The sequence below is a fragment of the Melanerpes formicivorus genome, unplaced genomic scaffold (genome assembly GCF_026170545.1).
Source record: "Melanerpes formicivorus ecotype bairdi unplaced genomic scaffold, bMelFor1.0.p_v2 SCAF_205, whole genome shotgun sequence".
Lineage (NCBI taxonomy): Eukaryota > Metazoa > Chordata > Aves > Piciformes > Picidae > Melanerpes > Melanerpes formicivorus.
The window spans coordinates 424,881-447,917 of record NW_027142557.1 but is presented as its reverse complement, the minus strand read 5'-3'; the positions used below and the strand labels follow the sequence as shown (position 1 = coordinate 447,917).

General features: G+C 44.2%; 1 protein-coding gene across 4 annotated transcripts in view; it reads right to left on the bottom strand.

Moving 5' to 3' along the window:
- Positions 1 to 344: 344 nt before the first annotated feature.
- RPS6KC1 (ribosomal protein S6 kinase C1) overlaps positions 345 to 23,037 on the bottom strand; it is a 140,058-nt gene continuing 117,365 nt past the window's right edge. For 3 of the 4 annotated variants that reach the window (XM_068169595.1, XM_068169596.1, XM_068169597.1), the window contains 3 exons: positions 6,598 to 6,680; positions 3,662 to 3,757; positions 345 to 856 (listed from right to left, as the gene is read on the bottom strand). In XM_068169595.1, coding sequence (XP_068025696.1) covers positions 746 to 856; positions 3,662 to 3,757; positions 6,598 to 6,680 — 290 coding nt within the window. In that variant the 3' untranslated portion in view covers positions 345 to 745. Of the gene's footprint in view, positions 857 to 3,661; positions 3,758 to 6,597; positions 6,681 to 23,037 lie in introns of those variants that run through there. The other variant, XM_068169598.1, reaches the window with a different exon arrangement.

The window sequence follows — 23,037 nt, the reverse complement described above, 5'->3', positions numbered from 1 at the left end:
CATCCATCTGAGGAAAAGAAGATCTTCCCTTTCTGTAGTGATTTTAACACGTAGCTCATCAAATACCGTGGAGTCAAAGGTTTTAAGCGGGCACTGCCAGCCCACAAAGTACAACACTTGACAGCGTTACTTGCCTTTTAGATGCTCTTTCCACGGTGGGAAATGATATGCCATTTTCAAGGCACACACCACAGTATTATGCAACAGCTTTCTTAATTTTTAATGGATATATTATTTTTAATGTGTCAACTCTTGCATAAAGCATTTTAGTATTTTATTCAGCATATACCATTAATAAATTATTTGCTCCTTCCCCACCCACCTCCCCCCCCCCCCCGCCCCTTCACCCCCCGAGCTGTACTTAGAACAGGGAAATGGTCTATTGACACTATAAAAGACACTTCCAACTGGCACAGCCTACAGACAGTTCCACCATCAGACATAGCACCAGGAGAACGTTCTTGTTTCTACTCAGCCAACACGCTGGCAGCACTAAACGTGCTGCCCAGGAGCTCCATCACAACACTTGCACACTGTAGCAACCAGTTGTCATCAAAATAAGCCAGCACCCTGTACAACCAGTGACTCCTGTTAAAAGCCTTCACTTTTGGCCCGATTGCTCCAGCGTCCTTCAGTCATCGCATCCGAACGGTGTGTCTGGGACATCCAAAAGAAGCAAGTCAGGGTGCTTCTGTGCCAGAGAAACTTGTCCACTTGACCTGAGTTTGTTCAGAGGGCACACATCTCATCTCAGCAGATCTGCCCATTCTATCTGGGCAAAGAATGGATGAGATTTGATGTCTTCCACACCAGCAACACCAGCACCAAGACGCTCCGCAGGATTAAACTGCAAAAGCTTGATATAAAAAGAAAAGGGGGGGGAGAGGAGAAAAGAGAGGAAAAAAAAGGATTAAGTGAGTAAGAACAAAAACAGCTACTTAAAAGTTCCCAAAAGGTCTAAGGTAAGGGACATCCTACTGTTTTCTCAGCTCTATGAATTACTTTCAAGAGGGCGAAAGCACACTTGAAATTCCTAAAACTGAATAACTGGAAGACGACTCTCTCCTTTCCTTGAGTCTCAGTGTTAGTCTTCAGAGACTACTGATCACAGCATGCAATTCCCTGAAGCACTGCACACTGGGACTTCATTTCAAGTGTAACCTCTCATTTTGAAAAAGGAACCTGCACGGGCAGAGCTCTGGACGCTGCATTTGCTTGGTATTAACCTTTGCTCACACCACTGCTATGGCTACATCGGCCACGGCGGTCTGTAACTTTCCACTCCATAACTTGCAAGTTGGTGCTAAAATATCAGGATATTGCAGCCAGTTCTCTGCTTCCTAAAAAGAAAAGAGTTTTGAGGAGTCCCACCAGTGGACTAAAACTGAGGGGGGAATAAATCAGAAGAGTTTTGAACAGCCCTGCAAATAGACAAACTGAAAAACCCAAACCCCGGTGGAAGAGAGAAAACAGCGCAACAGCATCATGGAAACTTCCTAAAGCTCAGCACTTCACTTGCTCTTTAGTTGTACATCATATGCTGGATTCGTGTGAAAAGGAACTCACAATATTTACATCTGTTTAAAGACACCAATCCATATGAAAGGGAATGCAAAGGTAACACTCCAAAGAGACTAATAAAGACACACAAAAATATTTTGCCGGTTCAGGGAACTGTTTATACTCTATTCAGTTACAGCCAGTACAAAGGCATGACTTCTTTCTTGCTTTTTCTGACAACAGCTAATAGGATAACTTCTCCCAGCTGTCACTTGGAACAATGTGTATTCGTATCTTAATGCACTCAACATCTAAGTGAGCCTACATCCATAACCACAGGAATTTACACACTTTTAAGGTGGCTCTGCTGTCTGCAGTCATAATGTCACATAGTAAAGGTAGGTCAGTGACAGTGCTGCACTGCTGTCTTCCATAAGCCAGCAGAAACAGATACAGCCAGAAGCTCTCTCCCTTCTGCTGGAAATACAACCAGAACCAGCATGGGGAAAAGGCAGCATGGGCATTTGTTTTCTGGAGTCCTTGCTTCCAGGATGAATTTTAATCTTAGAAAGCAGATGCAACAGAAAGCTGTGATAGATACCTAGTGAAAAGTCACATTGCTTGTTTTGTTGGGAGCAGAGCCTGGATGTGTCTGAAAAAAAATACCAGGCGCAAAATACCAAACCAACATAAAAATAACAACTTCATCTTTCACCAGAAATAAACTCATCTCTGTTTTCTTCGAAGCTGGCTAAATGGAGGAGGTGTTTACGAGGAAGTCACCTGCACTGGAAGCCACAGCAGGAGACAACGTCTGACACGAATTTCTGTATAGCTGAACACTGATCCCAGAGAGTTATTCTGTGATGCTTTGACCTGTTTACCCTTGGCAGTGGGGGGAAGGAAAGTCACAATGACAAATTGCTATCCATGCCAAGAAAGCTTTCTTCCTTTTCCTGACAAGGCTTCCTCAACAATGAATGGCAGCTTCCTTGGATAGTCACACAACAAAAATGTGATTTACTAGCTCATATAGCTGAAGCTCCACCAGATAAGTCACCACACTACACTAGAAGGGGCTTAACCTAACAGACACTGAGGTTACTGTTGTCTGAACAGATATAGCCTTGTAATAAATCTGGGAGTGTCAGAGATATATTTGCCACTTTAATTTGGCGTATTTGTAAACAGGCAATACATTAGTCTGCAGTGAAGAACAATCCAACACTGGCAGGGAGAAGTGGACTGGACAAATTCATTTGTCTTCCCTTCTAGTCCTAACCACTGGAATTCCTTTCAGCAAGCGTGGTTTTGCTTTTCCCTTAGCTATTTGAGTCCAGCTCAAATGGGTGGGGGGAACAACTTGCTACCATCTAACAACATAAATGCAGATCTTTCTGTTACCAGTTTCCTTTCTTCCATGCAACCCCATGCAGTGCTACAGGCTGGGGTCAGAGTGGCTGGAGAGCAGCCAGGCAGAGAAGGACCTGGGGGTGCTGGTCGATGGTAGGATGAACATGAGCCTGCAGTGTGCCCTGGCAGCCAAGAGGGCCAATGGCATCCTGGCCTGCATCAGGAACAGTGTGGCCAGCAGGAGCAGGGAGGTCATTCTGCCCCTGTACACTGCACTGGTTAGGCTGCACCTCAAGTACTGTGTCCAGTTCTGGGCCCCTCAGTTTAGGAAGGAGGTTGACTTGTCCAGAGAAGGGCAATGAAGTTGGTGAGGGGTTTGGAACACAGCCCTATGAGGAGAGGCTGAGGGAGCTGGGGTTGCTTAGCCTGGAGAAGAGGAGGCTCAGCGGTGACCTTATCACTCTCTACAACTACCTTAAGGGAGGTTGTAGACAGGCAGAGGTTGGTGTCTTCTCCCAGGCAACCAGCACCAGAACAAGAGGACACAGTCTCAAGCTGTGCCAGGGGAAGTTTAGGCTGGAGGTGAGGAGAAAGTTCTTGACTGAGAGAGTTGCTAGCCACTGGAATGTGCTGCCCAGGGAGGTGGTGGTGTCACCATCCCTGGAGGTGTTCAAGAGGGGATTGGATGTGGCACTTGGTGCCATGGTTTAGTCATGAGGTCTGTGGTGACAGGTTGGACCTGATGATCTTTGAGGTCTCTTCCAACCTTGGTGATTCTGTGATTCTGTGAAAATTTCCCCTCAATTACCTGCTGAATCAGTGATCTGGCCTCCTTTGATACATGGTCTGGTATACTCAAAGAAGTGTGAGTGTTTATTCCTGATGGATGGCACTCAGCCAGAGTCTGGAGAAGAAAGAAAAGCAAAGCAAGCAGACACATTTAGTAATTAAAAAACAAATCCATTGTAGTGTTGGAGTACCTCCTAGGATACATGCAAATGAACACACACAGCCAAAAAATGTCAATGCTGCCTAGTCTCAAGTACAGCTTTTAGGAGGAGTATCTACAGGCAGTGATGTCCCCCTGCAGATAGAGTTTTAGCACATTTATGGCTTCATGGCTGTACTACATTGCCTAAACTTGTACAGTGTGGGAATTTGGTGGACTTTGCTTTCTTCATGCAGAACTGTCAACTAAAGATGAAGTTCATTTGTCTGGGCACTCAAGTTTCAAAATATGAAATTAGGGTGTAACAGGAACTTCTGGCTGCTACCTTGTTCCAGGAGACAACACTGAAATTGCCAGGGCAGGATTTGTAAATTTACAGAAGGAATGTGAGAGAACTTTGATTTCACTGTGGTTAAGAGAGTAGCATGGTCATTTGCCTGTATAGCCTTCAGTCTGCAGCTTCACTTGAGGTGGAAGATGGTGACAGTATCAAAATTGTCTGTGACAAGTGGTAGGAAACACAGCAGGGCTGGAAGGATGGGGTGATAGCTAGGGCCTTCAACCCATTGCCCTGAAGCATGCTGTGAACACTGCAGCAAAGGTAAGGTCTTACAGAGCTGAGCCAGGGGCCTCTGAGGTAACAAGAGACAGGAGGGTAATTCCCCTGAAACACCTTGGGGGAACAATGGGGTACCCCTCTAAGAAGGTGACATGGCTGGCAGCCCAGTTGAAGTGCCACTAATACCAATGCATGCAGCATGGGCAACAAACAGGAGAAGTTGAAAGCTACCCTGCTACAGGAAAGCTACAACATAATGGCAATTGTGGAAACCTGGTGGGATGAATCCTGTGGCTGGAGTGTAGCTATTGATGGCTACATGCCATTCAGAAGGGACATGAGAGGAAGAAGGGATGGAGGTGTTGCCCTCTATGTAAATGAGTGGATAGAGTGTGAAGAGTAGTTGCTAAAGAATAGCCACAAGCAGGTCAAAAGCTTATGGGTAGGTATTAGGGATCAGAACAACAAGAGAAGCCTTGTGGCTGGAGTCTACCACGGGCTGCCTGACAAAGCAGAGCCCATCAATGAACTTACTCCAACTTGAGGAGGCATTGTGATCACAGGCTCTCATCCCTCTGGGGGATTTTAACCACCCTGACATCTGTTGGAAAAGCAACATGGCTGGCTGCAGGCAATCCAGAAGCCTCCTAGAGTGCCTAGACAACAGCTTCTTAAGACAAGAAATTAACAGCCCAACCTGAAGGGATATACTATTGCACCTGATGGTCACAAATGCAAGTGAAGTCATCAGGGATGTCAAAGTTGAAGGCAGCCTGGGCTGCAGTGATGATGCCCAAGTGCAGTTCACTGTCCTAAGGGGTATGAAGCCCATGAGAAGTGGTCAGGACTCTAAATTTTAGGAAAGCAAACTTCCAGCTCTTCAAGGAGTTAGTAGATAGGACCCCATGGGAAACAGCCCTCAGAGACAAGGGAGAGGAACAGAGCTGGCAGATCTTTAAGGATGCTTTCCATAAAACACAAGAGATCTCAGTCCCCAGGCATCAGAAACTGGGCAAGGAAGGCAAGAGACCACCATGACTGAGTCAAGACCTGCTGGTGAAACTGAAAGGCAAGATAGGACTACACAGGCAGTGGAAGAGGGGACAGGCATCCTGGGAAGAGTACAGGGACATTGCCTGGCTGTGCAGGGACAAGGTCAGGAAGGCCAAGGTGCAGCTGGCACTGAACTTGGCAGGGATGTAAAGGAAAACAAGAAAAGGCTTCTACAGGTACATTAACCAGAAAAGGAAGGCTAAAAAATGTGCACCCCCTTGATGAGCAACAGTGGGGAACTAGTCACAACAGACAAGGAGAATGCAGACTCTCAACAACTTTTTGCCTTGGTCTTCACTCACAACCCCTCTCCTCATGGCTCTCATGTTGTCAGACCACAAGTTGGAGACCAGGGAGGCAAAGTCCCTCCCACTGTACATGAAGACAAGATGTGTGACTGGGCTGCATCAACAGATGTGTTGCCAGCATATTCAGAGAGGTGATTCTGCCATTTTATTCTTCTGAGACCTCACCTGGAGTACTGCATCCAGGTCTGGAGCCCTCAATACAGGAAGGAGATGGACCTGATGGAGAGGGTCCAGAGGAGGGCCACAAAAATGATCAGGGGATTGGAACAGCTCTGCTATAAGGACATGCTGGTGGAGTTGGGGTTGTTCAGCCTGGAAAAGAGAAGGCTGCAGTGAGACCTAATAGCAGCCTTCCAGTACCTGAAGGGGGCCTACAGGAAGGATGGAGACTGACTGTTTACAGAGGCCTGTAGTAACAGGACAAGGGACAATGGCTTCAAATTAAAGAAGAGCAGATTTAGATTGGATATTAGGAATGGGTTCTTTACTATGAGGGCAGTGGAACACTGGAACAGGTTGCCCAGGGAGGTGGCTGGGGACCCATCCTTGGAAATATTCAAGGTGAGGCTCGACAGGGCTCTGGGCAGCCTGATCTAGTTGAGGATGCCCCTGCTCGCTGCAGAGGGGGTTGGACTGGACGACTTCCAGAGGTCCCTTCCAACCCAGAGCATTCCATGATTCTAGTCTATGATTCTACATTTTCAGTCAAGTTCTTCTGCCAAAGACTGAGTAGCAGACCAAGCAAATTGAGGGTACTCCAGTCAGCAAAGCACATCTGAGAGAGCCAAGCAAGGAAATCACAACTGGGCACACCACTTGTGAGAAACTACTGGCCAAGAGGTCAGTTTTATCAAGTAACTTGCCCCCAGCCCTACCTTCCCAGTGAGGAGTTCATAAAGAATGGCACCCAGGCTCCACCAGTCACAGGCTTCTGTCTCTTCTAGGATGGTGCCAACCTCTAAACATGAGACATTTCAATTAATATTAAAAAGGTCAGCTACACCTTCAAAATTAACATATATTTACAAGGTGACTGCTTAATGCTGACAGAACATATACTAAATACCACAGAGCTTTCATTATGCCTGCAATTTAGTTAGCCCTTTAGCCACCTACAGATTGCATTGTTCAAACACAGCAACACCACGCGTTCCATGCATAATTTGCCTTGCCCATGCATACATAGGCACTTTCAAGGCTTGGGGGCATTGCAGTCAGGGTTCCTCTACACTGGACTAAAACTGGACAGGAACAGACAGTAAAGCAAAACATACTAAAACAAAATAAATAGAGCCCTTGGTTGTGTTAGGAAGTGCAAACTGGAACTAAATATTGATTGACAGAAAAAAGCTCAAATACATAATCAAGATTGCCAAGAGGTTTGCAAAGCTGCCTTTAGCTGAAGGGAGGTTGTAGACAGGTGGGGGTTGGTCGCTTCTCCCAGGCAACCAGCACCAGGACAAGAGGACAGAGTCTCAAGCTGTGCCAGGGGAAGTTTAGGCTGGAGGTGAGGAGAAAGTTCTTCACAGGAAGAGTGATTGGCCACTGGAATGTGCTGCCCAGGGAGGTGGTGGAGTCACCATCACTGGAGGTGTTAAAAAAGGGATTGGACATGGCACGTGAAGCCATGGTTTAGTAGTCATGAGGTCTTGGGTGGCAAGTTGGAATTGATGATCTCTCAGGTGTTTTCCAACCTTATTGATCCTATGATTCTATGTTTGTCTTAATGGAATTAACAATGACCTGCCTGACTGCTTAAAGAGAACTATTGATCTGATTATTCTAATGCATTAAATCAGCCATCCCAGAAACAGACTCTCAGACCAGTATGAACTTCCCATCTCCCACCATTAAATGCACAGAAAAATATAAGGAAACACTTCTAGTTTTTCACAGCCAAGCTCAGTAACCAGCTGTACTTTCTAGGGAAAAATTCTTTACTGAAAGCGTGATCAAGTGTCAGAATGGGATGCCCAGTTTGGTGGTGTACTAACCATCCCTAGAGGTGTTAAAAAAACATGTGGAGATGGCTCTTTGGGACATGGTTTAATGGTCATGGTGGTGTTAGGTCAATGCTTGGACTCAATGATCTTAGAGGTCTTTTCCAAGCAAACCAATTCTATGATGCTACCTTTAGAGAATTTCCCTTGGTCAGAAGAGCTGGATAGCGTAGAGTAGAGTAGAGTAGAGTAGAGTAGAGTAGAGTAGAGTAGAGTAGAGTAGAGTAGAGTAGAGTAGAGTAGAGTAGAGTAGAGTAGAGTAGAATTAGAATAGAATAGAATAGAATAGAATAGAATAGAATAGAATAGAATAGAATAGAATAGAATAGAATAGAATAGAATAGAATAGAATAGAAATTAACCAGGTTGGAAAAGACCTTTGAGATCATCAAGTCCAATCTATCACCCAACACCACCTAATCAACTAAACTATGGCACCAAGCAACACATCAAGTCCCTTCCTAAACACCTCCAGTGATGGTGGCTCCACCACCTCCCTGGGCAGCACATTCCAATGGCCAATCTCTCTTTCTGTAAAGAACTTCTTCCTGACATCCAGCCTAAACATCCCCTGGTGCAGCATGAGTATCCTGAATTATCTATCAAAGCAGCACAAGAGATATTGTAACAGTTTACCACAGGGTTTGTCTCATGGCTAAGCCACAGCCTTTGCTGGAATCACCATGGGAGACTTTTCACCATGATCTCTCATCTCTTGGGTAACAGAGATGCTAAATCTACTCCACATAGCATAACCACAGCCAGCTACTGTGTATTGCTACAGCTCAATCCAAACTGTACCAGGGTGCAAAGGATAGGATAGGATAGGATAGGATAGGATAGGATAGGATAGGATAGGATAGGATAGGATAGGATAGGATAGGATAGGATAGGATAGGATAGGATAGGATAGGATAGGATAGGATAGGATAGGATAGGATAGGATAGGATAGGATAGGATAGGACAGGACAGGACAGGACAGGACAGGACCGGACCAGGTTGGAAGAGACCTTTGAGATCATCAAGTCCAACCTATCACCCAACACCATCTAATCAACTAAACCATGGCACCAAGCACCCCTGCAATCTCTTCCTAAACACCTCCAGTGATGGTGACTCTACCACCTCCCTTGGCAGTCCATTCCAATGGCCAATAACTCTTTCTATGAAGAACTTCTTCCTAACCTCCAGCCTAAACCTCCCCTGGCACAGCTTGAGACTGTGTCCTCTTGTTCTGACACAGGATGCCTAGAAGAACAGTCCAACCCCTACCTGGCTACAACCTCCCTTCAGGTAGTTGTAGACAGCCTCCTCTTCCCCAGGCAAAGAGGAGAACTTATTGTTGTCTACAACTACCTGAAGGTCCTCACCCTCCACTCAGCACCCAAGACTCTCTTTTGCTGTCCATGCACAAGAGACATTGGGGAGGTGAGATGGGATTTTATGGAGTTCCCTGCCATACACATTCATGTACCAAATAGCATGGTGCATGCAGAAAATGTGGCCTTCACTGACTCAGGATTTAAACTACAAAAATGGTTCAATAAACACACACCTCCCTGCCTGCTCTAAACCAGGCAGAAAAACAGATTGCAATGAAGATTAAATCTTCATTTTGATTGTCAAATAAAAATATGCAGAAGTTGCACTAAAATAGCTTTGGTGGCAAAAGCCACACCAGCCTCCCAGGAGAGGAGAACAATTAGCATACAGTCACATAGTTGTTGCTGTGAAAAGCATTGTGGCACGTTGGAAAAGTCTTGCTCATCATTTTAGGAAGCTTAATATGAGCATGGCCAAGGAGAACTACAGATGAGTCACACTCCGGGGTCAAGGAAAGGAAAGTGGTAGCCCCAGATCTCCCTAGAGGCAGAGAGGCACACACAGACACACTGAGCACAGGAATGTGCAGGGGGCTGCCCCCTCAGGCAGCTGCCACACAATCTGGATGATACCCAAGCACCTTGTAGGACTAAGCTGAGGATGCTGTGGCAAGAGTAACAAGGAAGGATGGCCCAGACATCGTTCCTGTAGTTAAGACATCCCTCACAATAAAAAGTTTATTCCAGTTAATGGTGTTTGAATGCCAAATACATCACTATAAGGGGGCCACACATTAGAATTTATTCCATTCCTTACAGATTAAATACTTCTATCAGCACAGAGAAACTTTTACAAAGCCATAATGGCAGCCACATGAGGAACTGCATCAGCGTAATTACATCCATTCCTAATGTTTCAAGGCAAGCATCCAGATGAAGTTAAAATTCTAGTCAATTGAGAGAATTTGTGCAAATCTGGTCTTGCAACTTAATTTTCCATCCTTTCAGAAAGGCAGACCTTCTCAGTAACTGTCCTTCAAAGAATTCTAACAAACAAAACCAAACTATCCTCAGGATTATCCACGTGAACCAGCTGGTGAAAGGCTTTCACAGCACCTCTCGGTGAAATCTGCTGAATGGAAATGCATTGCTAGGCTGATGGTGATTTCCTAGCACTGCCTGTGCCAATAATGTACATTCAAAAAACAAGATAGCATGAATGGAAAGTGAAATGCAAGCCAAAATAGTTTAGGTTCCTTTAGAGCAGAGTTTTCTCTCCTGTGTGGCTTTAGTCCTGTAAATATTAGCCTGGAGAAGAGGAGACTCAGGGGTGACCTTATTGCTGTCTACAACTACCTTCAGGAGGGTTGTAGACAGGCAGAGGTTGGTCTCTTCTCGCAGGCAACCAGTACCAGAACAAGAGGACACAGTCTCAAGCTGTACCAGGGGAGGTTTTGGCTGGAGGTTAGGAGGAAGTTCTACACAGAGAGAGTGATTGCCCATTGGAATGGACTGCCCAGGGAGGTGGCGGAGTCACCATCACTGGAGGTGTTTAAGAACCTGGAGGAGGCACTTGGCGCCATGGTTTAGTTGATCAGATGGTGTTGGTTGATAGGTTGGACTCAATGATCTCAGAGGTCTTTTCCAACCTGGTTAATTCTATTCTATTCCCCAAAGACATTCAGTGGGCATGGGCTTCTTTAGTTACAGACCAGTATATACATTAAAAAAAGTTACAAAAAAAAATTCTTAGGATGAAAAGAAAACAATTCCGAGGAGAGGGGAAAGAAATATTACCATAAATTAACTTCTGAGATTTGCTCTTATTTCCTTTTATGCTGGCAATCACAGATGCTGATCCAGTTCTCTGAAGCATCAAAGTTACACTGCATTGTTTCACAGAATTAGAATAAACCTTTATTATTAGAATAAACCAAACCAGGTTGGAAGATACCTTCAAGATCATCGTGTCCAACCCATCAACCAATCCAACCCACCTAAACAGCTAACCCATGGCACTAAGTACCCCATCAAGTCTCCTCCTAAACACCACCAATGATGGTGAATCCACCACCTCCCCGGGCAGCCCATTCCATAGCGCAATCACTCTTTCTGTATAGAACTTCTTCCTAACATCCAACCTGAACCTCCCCTGGCGCAGCCTGAGACTGTGTCCTCTTGTTCTGGTACTGGGTGCCTGGGAGAAGAGACCATCATCCGCCTGTCTACAACCTCCCTTCAGGTAGTTGTAGAGAGTGATAAGGTCACCCCTGAGTCTCCTCTTCTCCAGGCTGAGCAACCCCAGCTCCCTCAGTCTTTCCTCATAGGGCTGTGTTCCAAACCACTCACCAACTTTGTTGCTCTTCTCTGGACTCGTTCCAGCAAGTCAACCTCCTTCCTAAACTGTGGGGCCCAGAACTGGGCACAGTACTCGAGGTGTGGCCTAACCGGTGCAGTATACAGGGGCACACTTCACTACCAGAGCTGATGTAATCTACCCTACTTCACTGATAGAAGAAATCGACACAAAGCAACAGTCCAAAAGCCAAGTCTACTCCTCAAAATCCAAGCTCACATTTTCAAGTGTAAGAACACATTCAATATATGCCAAGTCAAAACAAATGTCACTGCAGATCTCTTAAGACAGCAGCGCTATGAACTCTTCCATTTACTTTTGACCATAACCGAAATGACACAAGCAGGATAAACTGAGAGCAGTCAAGAATACAAATTTTGCCCTGTGCTGAAAGGCTCTGGCTGGGTTCTCATGCACACACAGCACAAACTGCATGACAAGGTACCCGAACCAACAGAGAATGGAAAATGGAAAACTCAGCTGAGGGGAACGTCTGAGCATTCTTCTGTACAAATACTACATTTTAGCAACTTTTCTCCTATTACCCAATGTCTGCTTTTCTGCTGCTTTGCCTACAACTCAAAGTTTCCTTACTTCAGATTAAAACAAATGCTTGCTTTTAAAAAAAAAAGAAGAACAAATAGTCCCAGTGTGGCCAGCAGGAGCAGGGAGGTCATTCTGCCCCTGTACACTGCACTGGTTAGGCTGTACCTCGAGTACTGTGTCCAGTTCTGGGCCCCTCAGTTTAGGAAGGAGGTTGACTTGCTGCAAGGTGTCCAGAGAAAGGCAACAAAGCTGGGGAGGGGTTTGGAACACAATTCCTATGAGGAGAGGCTGAGGGAGCTGGGGTTGCTTAGCCTGGAGAAGAGGAGACTCAGGGGTGACCTTATTGCTCTCTACAACTAACTGAAGGGAGGTTGTAGACAGGCAGAGGTTGGTCTTTTCTCCCAGGCAAGCAGCACCAGAACAAGAGGACACAGTCTCAGGCTGCACCGGGGGAGGTATAGGCTAGAGGTTAGGAAGAAGTTCTTCATAGAAAGAGTGATTGCCCATTGGAATGTGCTGCCTGGGGAGGTGGTGGAGTCACCATCACTGGAGGTGTTCAGGAGGAGACTTGATGGGGTGCTTGGTGCCATGGTTCAGTTGTTTAGGTGGGTTGGATTGGTTGATGGGTTGGACGCGATGATCTTGAAGGTGTCTTCCAACCTGGTCTATTCTATTCTATTCTATATAAAATCACTGTGAATAGTAGAAATAAACATATGCTGTTTACATTCCCTCACTTCAAACAGGTCACATTTCTCCTGATGCAAAACACTGCTCATAATAAATGCAGGATATCACGTCAATACCACTGCAGTTTATCTTGACTACACACCGTGGGAAAAGGCAGAAGCTATAGCTTATGAAGTGCTTTCCAGTGATACAGAGCAGGCAGCTAATGTAATACACCACACAGAACATATGCTTTTTTAAAAGCTTTAATATGGCCATAAATCTGAGCTGCAGTATCCGCCTTCACTAAGAAAACATTTTCATCTCAATTCATCGGTGATTTAGACAATAAACGGTAGCGACCCACGAGCTTAAGTGAATAACATGGGGATATTTGTGCCAGTTCTTTACTTCACAAGCCTTGAAATCAAGGGCTTGATTCACATTTTGTATAAACCTGTGCACACGTGTACATGGTGCTTGTTTCTAGGACTAGCAGTACAAAATTTGCAGGAAATCATAAAAATAAGTTTAGGAAAGGTATTCAGTTGCTGGAAGGTGTCCAGAGAAGGGCTACAAAGCTGGGGAGGGGTCTGGAGCACAGCCCTGTGAGGAGAGGCTGGGGGTGCTGGGGTTGATTAGCCTGGAGAAGAGGAGGCTCAGGGGAGACCTTCTTGCTGTCTACAGCTACCTTAAGGGGGCTTGTAGATAGGTAGGGGTTGGTCTCTTCTCCCAGGCAACCAGCACCAGAACAAGAGGACACAGTCTCAAGGTGTGCCAGGGAAGGTTTAGGCTGGAGGTTAGGAAGAAGAGAGAGTGATTGCCCATTGGAATGTGCTGCCTGGGGAGGTGGTGGAGTCACCATCACTGGAGGTGTTTAGGAGGAGACTTGATAGGGTGCTTGGTGCCACGGTTTAGTTGATTAGATGGTGCTGGATGATAGGTTGGATGCGATGATCTTGAAGGTCTCTTCCAACCTGGTCTATTCTATTCTATTCTAAGTCTCATTGTTCTCAAATACAAAGTCCTTTGGAATGGGAGAAATAAAAGTAGGGTGAAAAAAGATTAAAAACCTAATAATCAGTAGCTCTTCCAACTTTCCTGCAACTTCATTAAAAGGGAGAGCTTTCTGGATGCATGCCCTTAGGACATCTAGCACCAAGCAGCACACATCAATAGCGATGCTAAATTCCTGCACAGAATCAATTTCAGCATCAGCTGTTGAGGTAACTGAAGGGAAGGAAATTTGTAAAGTGTTATCAGGTTCAGCTAGAGACAGATGGTACAGGTAAACACCTTCACTCCCCAGCCCTATCCTCCTTGCAGAGCAGCTGGTCTCAACTGAAAGGCCATTTCTTTATCTCAACATTTACAATAAACACAATAATATCTTACTTCCTGATAAGGGTGCCTAGCTGACATCACTTTGCATTTTCAAGCAGAAGTGCCAGTTCTGCAGTGAAAAAGCAGAACTTTACCTCTCCTGAACACACATCCTCTACAAAGTTTTTAACTGTAACACCAAGGTTGATGTTCTCATTCTTTCCACAGCTGCTTAACTTGAAATATACTCTTCACGCTGATAAGGATTTCATAGTATCATAGAATCAGTCAGGGTTGGAAGAGACCACAAGGATCATCTAGTTCCAACACCCCTGCCATGGGCAGGGACACCCCACACTACATCAGGCTGGCCAGAGCCTCATCCAGCCTGGGCTTAAACACCTCCAGGGACAGGGCCTCAACAACCTCCCTGGACAACCCAAAGGCTTTTGCTACCAGGCCTCAAACATTTTCTCCCAAATAGTTTCCTTGAGGGATCACAATTAGGGCCTCCTGACCAGCACACAAAATCACTACTTAATACAGAAAAAAAAACAACCAAAAAAGACAGACTTAAAGGTGGGCTTAGACAATCACTGTGCAACTCAGCCCAGATGGCCTCCAATTCACCAAGAACAAACACTCGGTCAAGAACTTTGTAAAATAAAATTAACATGAGAAAAAAAACCCACCCCACAAACATCTGAATTCAGCTCACAAGAAAATAGACTCTAGGTAGAAATCCTGCTTCTCCAAACACCTCAGAGTCAGGAAAGCTTTGCATTGAGGTGCTTTTCCTGAAATTAAGTATTCAGTATTCAGTATCACCAAGGTTGGAAGAGACCTCAAAGATCATCGAGCCCAACCTGTCACCACAGACCTCATGAGTAGAGTAGGGAGGACACTACTGCCCACTGCAGGCTTGAACTCACAACCTTCCCATGAAGGGTCTTATCCACTACCAACTGAGCTACATCCCACCTTTGAGCCATTAAGAAGGGAATCATCTGACTCTTGGTGGATTGGTCAGAATTTCAAACCCTGAGGAGGCTCTTTCCCTTAGCCCATGCCTCAAATAGAAACAGCATCAAGTTCAAGTATCATTTCTGCACTAATAAGAGGAAAAAAAAAAGAGACCAACCTAAACTACTATCAGGTGTCTGAAGGAAACGTGTGTTCAGAAGGAAATGGACTTGTCCAACATCCTGAAAACATCAGACACAATGTTTCCCCCTTCTGTGGCCATTAAGATAAACAGCATTGCACAAAAACCCATTAGAGTCGCTTCAGAGAGTCTATTTACTTTGCACTCATTTAATTTTAAAAGCTCACTATTTTATCATATCTTAATATCTATATATATATGTAAAGAAGCATTTGCAGAGAACCAAGTAAAATGCGTCTAAGCTCATTTACTCCAGGCAGATTCAGTCAGCCAAGAGACCGCAAGATACAGCCTCTAAATAACCTATCACACAAGCAAGCTGGCCATAATGCTTTGCCTAAAATGCTTTAGCAATTTAAAAGATATAATATTGAGCCATCTCTAGTTAAGTATAAAAAAAATAAATATTTATCATGGTCTTTAAACAATAAAGTAGTGAGGCAAGTCCAATGAACATCTGCGAAGATCAACTGGATTAGGAAAACAGGAATTTTCAGCTGAAAGGGTATTCAAAAACATCACAGTATCAGTATCACAGTATCACTTAGGTTGGAAAGGACCTCGAGGATCATCGAGTCCAACCTATCAACACAGACCCCATGACTAGACCATGGCACCAAGTGCCACGTCCAATCTCCCCTTGAACGCCTCCAGGGTCGATGACTCAACCACCTCCCTGGGCAACCCGTTCCAATGACGAATGACTCGCTCGGTGAAGAACTTCCTCCTCACCTCGAGTCTAAACATCCCCTGGCGCAGCTTGAGACTGTGTCCCCTTGTTCTGGTGCTGGCTGCCTGGGAGAAGAGGCCAACCCCTTCCTGGCTACAACCACCCTTCAGGTAGTTGTAGAGGGCAATGAGGTCACCCCTGAGCCTCCTCTTCTCCAGGCTAAACAATCCCAGCTCCCTCAGCCCCTCCTCATAGGGCTTGTGTTCAAGGCCTCTCCCCAGCCTTGTTGCCCTTCTCTGGACACCTTCAAGTGTTTCGATGTCCTTCTTAAACTGAGGGGCCCAGAACTGGACACAGTACTCAAGGTGCAACCTAACCAAAGCAGAGTACAGGGGCAGAATGACCTCCCTGCTCCTGCTGGCCACACTATTCCTAATGCAGGCCAGTATGCTATTGGCCCTTCTGGCCACCTGGGCACACTGCTGGCTCATATTCAGGTGGCTGTCGATCAGCACACCCAGGTCCCTCTCTGTTTGGGAGCTCTCCAGCCACTCCGACCCCAGCCTATAGCTCTGCATGGCAGCATCTAGGCTCCTCTTTAGAAGAAATTACCTTGTGTCACTAAAGGGAAAAAAAGGGAATTGATATAGAGAAGTTTCTTTCTTCCTCTTAGCAGCCCAAGATGGAATTAAAACTTCCTTTCAAACAATCCGGTGACAAAAGAGACAAAGAAACTTTACTGCTCCGTTACCAAACCAAAGGTTTAGGCTGGAGGTTAGGGGGAAGTTTTACACAGAGAGAGTGATTGCCCATTGGAATGGGCTGCCTGGGGAGGTGGTGGAGTCACCATCAATGGAGGTGTTGAGGAGGAGACTTGATAGGATGCTTGGTTGCATGGTTTAGTTGATTAGGTGGTGTTGGATGATAGGTTGGACGCGATGATCTTGAAGGTCTCTTCCAACCTGGTCTGGTCCGGTTCGGTTCTATTCTATTCTATTCTATTCTATTCTATTCTATTCTATTCTATTCTATTCTATTCTATTCTATTCTATTCTATTCTATTCTATTCTATTCTATTCTATTCTATTCTATTCCATTCCATTCCATTCCATTCCATTCCATTCCATTCACCTCACAGCTAGTTCCATCTGTAACAGTTTTTTTTACAAGCAGAAATAGAAACTAAAAACCAAAAGCAGCCATACCACATGGATAAATTACAGTTTCTTCCACAGTTATTAATTGCCTTTTATGCCAGGCAGATAAAACACTGGATTATTTTTTGTTACCAATCAACAGCTTGGGTACACTTTGCTGCTTACTTTAGTTACAGAGTGTATCAAAAGCCCCACAAGAACCTGTGCTTTACCTGAAAACATCTAGCCTGAGTGCCAACCACATGAGACTGTTTTCAGAAAATACTTGATTCTCTCCCCAGACTTGTGCTTTCAACTGCCTACTCCAGGTTCATGTCATTGTGATATTTTGGGAGCATCAGTTGTCACTGTTTCCTGCAGGACCAGAAGTCTTTGGAGAGCTGTACCACTACCAAAGGATGTTGTAAAGCTGTTACTCTCAGCTTCACAATAATTAGCACCTTTTGTGGCTCCAGACCTTTCCTAGTTATTCACTCCAGCCATATATTTTTCATGTTCATGTTTAGTCCTGTTTCCTATTGCTTGGGCTTGTCAAATCAAGCTAGCCCATCCTTCTGCCTTTGCCACCCAAACCTCCTTTCACCTGCCCTGGTTTTTTCCTTTCCTTTTTAGGATTATCCTGAAACAATGCCACACAAAAAGCGTTGTGTGGGCAGAGGCAGAGATAAAAATCTAGTCCAGTCTTACACTAAAACCAGTCCACCCTGCAACACCTCTCAGGGTCAACAGCCCTCTAATCTACTACATTTATTTTGCTTCTTAAACAAAGTACTCCAATTAAATCCCTGCAACACAGAACAGCAGATTTAATGAGTGCCTGCAAACTCCTAGTGGAAAACACACACGAGTAATATGCAGGTTTTCCAGCATCAAATATGTATTTGGTAAACAGAGGCAAACCATTTTTTTTCCCTTCTTCAGTAAATAAAAATTATAGCACAGGCTAATAATAGCAACCTAGCAATTTTTATTTTCATGCCATATGCTTTAGGTTATCAGCTGCACTCTGCATCTGCATATACAATCGTTCAAGATCATGAAGTGACATCTTCATTGGGGAGTATAAAAATCAGGTTGCAGACTGAAACATTTGGGTCTTTTTTTTGGGGGGGGGGACAAAAATCATTCACTCCCCAAAACTCCTCTTTGCTTAGGTTCTGCATTGTGAACAATTAGTAGCAGGCTAGATAAAGCCCAAATATATCAGGTATTTATATGTGGGCTGCTGTGAATAAACCTTGATTACCACACACAGCTTAAGAAAGTATCGGAATAATAGGATGCATTAGTGATGGTCAGTTTCCTACTTACATACTCTATGAAGCTGAGCTCTCTTTGGCTTTACAGTCTCCACAAGCAAATGTCCAGCTCTTAGTAAATTCAGCCTAGCAAAACAAAATCACTGTTTGGACAAGAAAGGCTCCAAAGGCAGCCCAGTTCGGAAATCTTACCCTCCGAACACACCACAGGGATACAACAGAACGCATCCCTGCTGCTGGAACAAGAACTCAGAGAGTGTAAATAAAACATCTCGTTCACACATCATTGTTTACACAAGATATTAAACCAGCAAGCTGCTTCAACAACATGACACTTCACAGGTTAGATTGAAAAAGTACCTAAAAGATTTCTCTTTAGGAGTAAATCCTCAGCTTAATCTGGTTTAGCTGAAGACAGTCTTGACTAGGCTGGGGCTGTAAACGATTTTGCCTCTCTCACAGGTATTAAGCAGGCCATGAAGGAGCTTTTTGAAACAACTTAGCAATTTGATTTTTGAAAGCAGGGCTACTGAGACTGGAATATAATTATTACTCCATTTAAAATGTAACACGTCTTTATATTTAAGATCACAAAGTCGACCAAACTGATACTTAAACAACAGAAGGTGATCATTTGCATTTCAAAATTCATCTCTCTTGCTTCTCCCTCAATTAGACCAAAACATGTTGATTCACAGGTTTGTCTGTGTGTTTGTTTCTTTTTTTAAACTTATTTATGGAGCAGAATAATGGCCCCCCTGCTAGGCTGGCATTTGCTCAAGTTTCTGTCTGTGTAAATTGAATCTGTTACTGGAATTTTCCCCCCCTTCAGAATACCAAGGCACATTAAGCGAGAGATAAAGAGGTACATTGCTGATACCATCGGCCACCAGGCAGGTGGATAAAGGGAGGGATTTTTGTTAGGTTTTTTTTGGGGGGGGTTTTGACAAATCAGTGATAAGAGTTCTCACGGGGCACGGAGAGCAAAGGGCTGTTTAAACAGAAGTGAATCATTGCCATCTGATCTGCTAATAATTTTGTTTTCAGACATCAGCTGCTCAGCTTACTTTAAAACAGTCAGAAAACAAAACTACTAGAAACAGGGGGGAAATAATCAATAAACAAACAAACCACCAACCTCCCTTTAACCACACTAACACAGCAGAAATTCTCAGTGACAAGTGTTTAACTTCTTCTTTAAAGGCAAATTGGTTATTCTTGGCCAAATCCCCCCCCCCCACTTTTACTTAAAGTGAGGTTGAGTTTATAGGAGATGATTTATAATCCATCACTTCCCTTGTGGATCAGAGAAACAACATTTGACTTATCATAGGTGAACAGCAAAGATTTAGCTTGGCCATTCATCAAAAGTATCGCACAGGCGCTACTTTTAAGCGTCTGCAGATAGCTTTGTTGTTGCAGCACTTGGGTCAGCAGGAACTTTCTCTTTTGCTTTCTTGGTGTTTTTTTTTTTTTAGGGGAACCATGCAGCAGTAAAGAGTTACCCAGCTCTACCAAGAGATTCAACAGCACTAGAAAACACCGCGACTCTGAGCGTGCGAGCCCAATTCTTGCGATGCAAATCATTACACATAAAGCCCATCTTCCGGCTCCGGTCCTCATGTGAAGTTGGGCAAATTCGAGCCGGCTAAGCGCAACAGCGAAATCCATTAATGGTACAATGCCACCTGCCGTCAACAGTGGGAAAGTGCCACTCCGCGCAACACATTCCAGCCCCGCTTTTAATTTATGCACGATGTGAAATGACAACTGCTATTTCATACAAAATTAATCATACTACTAGCAGGGAACGAATGGAGCTTTTAAAACTCTCTCTTCTCTCATCTCTTTGACAAGTCTCCATTTATAACGTTTGCATTTGTTCTAGCATTTTTTATGCACACTGCATCATCCCTTTTCTGCATATGCAGTTGCATTGCCGCTCCACTTTTCACAGGGCAACAAGCGCTGAGCAAGGCTTTGCTATTCACCATGGCAAGGACCAGGTGACTCTTTCCATACCACGACTACCTTGCTTTGCTTTAATACATATTACAGCCTGAGGTACTGAAAAGTTTCAAATACAAAAGCCTAGATCCTGCCAAGCAAACTGTATAGTTGCAACTCCACTCTCCTCTGAGTCTGAAAAGCTTCTTCATTAACACAGTGTTATCCCTAGCCTCTCCAGGAAATAGATTTGATATATAAACTGTAGAACACAGACTCCATGTTTTCCTTCAGCCAATAAAGTAACAAATTTTAAGTATATCCTTAGGCACTTCACTGCTCAACACTTTAGACCTTGTCTCTGTCTAAAAGTAACACTTGAAATGCAATTAATTAAAGACAAAATTGTTTCAAATACATTTTTACATGTTTCACATAATTCTGCAGCACAATTTTCTACCTATATTAAATTGATTATATGCTGCTTTAAAATTCCACATTCATCCTTTCCCTTTTCTGCCTCCAAAATTTGCTCCTCAATAACACAATGCACAAAAAGAACCACATCCCAGGAATCATCATCTGTTCTCAGTCTCCAGCACCAGACCTTTGAAGTGTTTTGATGACATCTTCCCTTTCTTGCATACTTCTAAACAGTGTATTTAAATAACATCAAAATCACATTACCTACATCTCACAGTCATCATATAAAAAGTTATCCTATAAAACTCCTATTCTACCCTGAACTCTGAAAACACACATCAAGCTAAACAACACAGAGACAAAATTTCACAAGCCAAGCTTCTCTGTATCCTTCAGTTAGGAGAGAAAAGGAGAGGGATGACAGAGTATCCAGAGATAGGGCAACACAGCTCACAATATTTGAAGTACTGGGGAAATTCAAAATGAGATAAAGACTCACTTTGAATGACTTTTTAGTCACTGTGTTCTGTTATGATAAGAAATCATGAGACCTGATTAAATTTTGTGAAGATCACTTGTTCACCTCAACAAACCTTCAATCCTCCCTTCAGAGAAAATAAAGCTGAGAGATACATTTACAATCAGGGGCTTTTAAAACAAAAAGAATTTTAAACCACCAAACATTCAGATTTCCTCTTCGTGCACTGAACTTGAGCACAAAGATCATTTCAGAATCTTCACTCCAGGAAGCAGTTTATGGAGGTATGTTATCATGATAAAGGCATGGGTACCAGGGACATGGCAAACTCAACGTGGAACATCATCCTAGAATCATAGAATCAATAAAGTTGGAAAAGACCTCAGAGATCATCAAGCCCAACCTGTCACCCAACACCTCATGACTACTAAACCATAGCACCAAGTGCCACATCCAATCCCCTCTTGAACACCTCCAGGGATGGGGACTCCACCACCTCCCTGGGCAGCACATTCCAGTGACAAATTACTCTTTCTGTGAAGAACTTTCTCCTCACCTCCAGCCTAAACTTCCCCTGGCACAGCTTGAGACTGTGTCCTCTTGTTCTGGTGCTGGTTGCCTGGGAGAAGAGACCAACCCCCACCTGGCTGCAACCTCCCTTCAGGTAGTTGCAGAGAGCAGTAAGGTCTCCCCTGAGCCTCCTCTTCTCCAGGATAAACCACCTCAGCTCCCTTAGCCTCTTCTCATAGGGCTTGTGCTTGAGACCTCTTATCATCCAAAAAAGGGAGGTTTTGAAGTCTGAAGTAAGCCCACTAGCATCACTGGATTTTTTAATACTGATTGAAAGTTTTAGAGCAAAATTTACAAGAAGCAGCAGCCCTAAGAAAGCTTCTTTGGCTTCAGCTATACTCCAGTATTGAAAACACAGGTATTAAATCATTGCTCAGAACAGAATGGCAGTTGGGCTCCAACATCCATTTTGCACTGCTAAGTTATACCAGGTGTTACTCTTCTATGCAAAAATTGGCATGAAATAGCTACACTTAAATGAGAGAACACTTCACAGATAAAACATGAAGATGAAAGAAAGACAAAAGGTAAGAATCATAAAGCCATCCATTCAGCCACCCTGCATACATTTAACATTTGCATTGGCAAATCTTCATCTTGTAGATCACCAGTCACAGACACACAAAGCAAACTGCAGCTTGGGTTAGGGCAGAGAGGGTGGAGAGGGGAAGGCAATTTAACCAAGAGAAGCCCGATGGAAACCACACCTGTGCTGCGAGGTGGAAATAATGATGGTGCAGAAAACTTTATCCTTGCATTTGGGGACTTCTAAATATTATTTCAACTGCTCCCTAAACACTTAATTACTGCAGGAGTTGGCTGGTTGGGGCTTAGGGGGCTAAAAAAGCCTCTCTTTGGATCCTCATTAAAATACAGAAAAAGTAAGCTTTGACATTCACAGCTCATTAATGATGACAAGGTGGGGAAAGGCCGCACGCTTCCATCTTTGCTACTGCTCAACTAGGGAATGCTTTGTAGGAGGCTGGATTAGGGAGGCAGGAGGCCTCTTTCTAACAGGACATCAGACATGCTGGCAACCAGGACACAATTCTATTTCACAACCTGAGGAACTGCTGGGATTCACTGAGTTTCGTTTTCTTGAAGTGGAGTAAGGCTTAAAAGAAAAGGTGTTGGATTTGCTTTGATAGGTAAAAGGAATTATTTTCTGTAATCCTTGCCCTTGTGTCTGGATAGAAAATATTTTGGTTACTTTTTGTCTGGAGAGGATGGCATTCAGATTTCTGTTGAGATCCCACCACCTTCATTAAGAGAGAGCAGCTCCTCACAGTACTTCAATGGCAGGACTAAGTCACAGGGTAAACAGCGGATGCCAAACCAAGTTCAGAACTTCCACTGCTAGTGACTATTACTCTTAATTTTACTGAGCACATTTGCAGACTCTGAGCTTGAGGACCACACCTGCATGCCA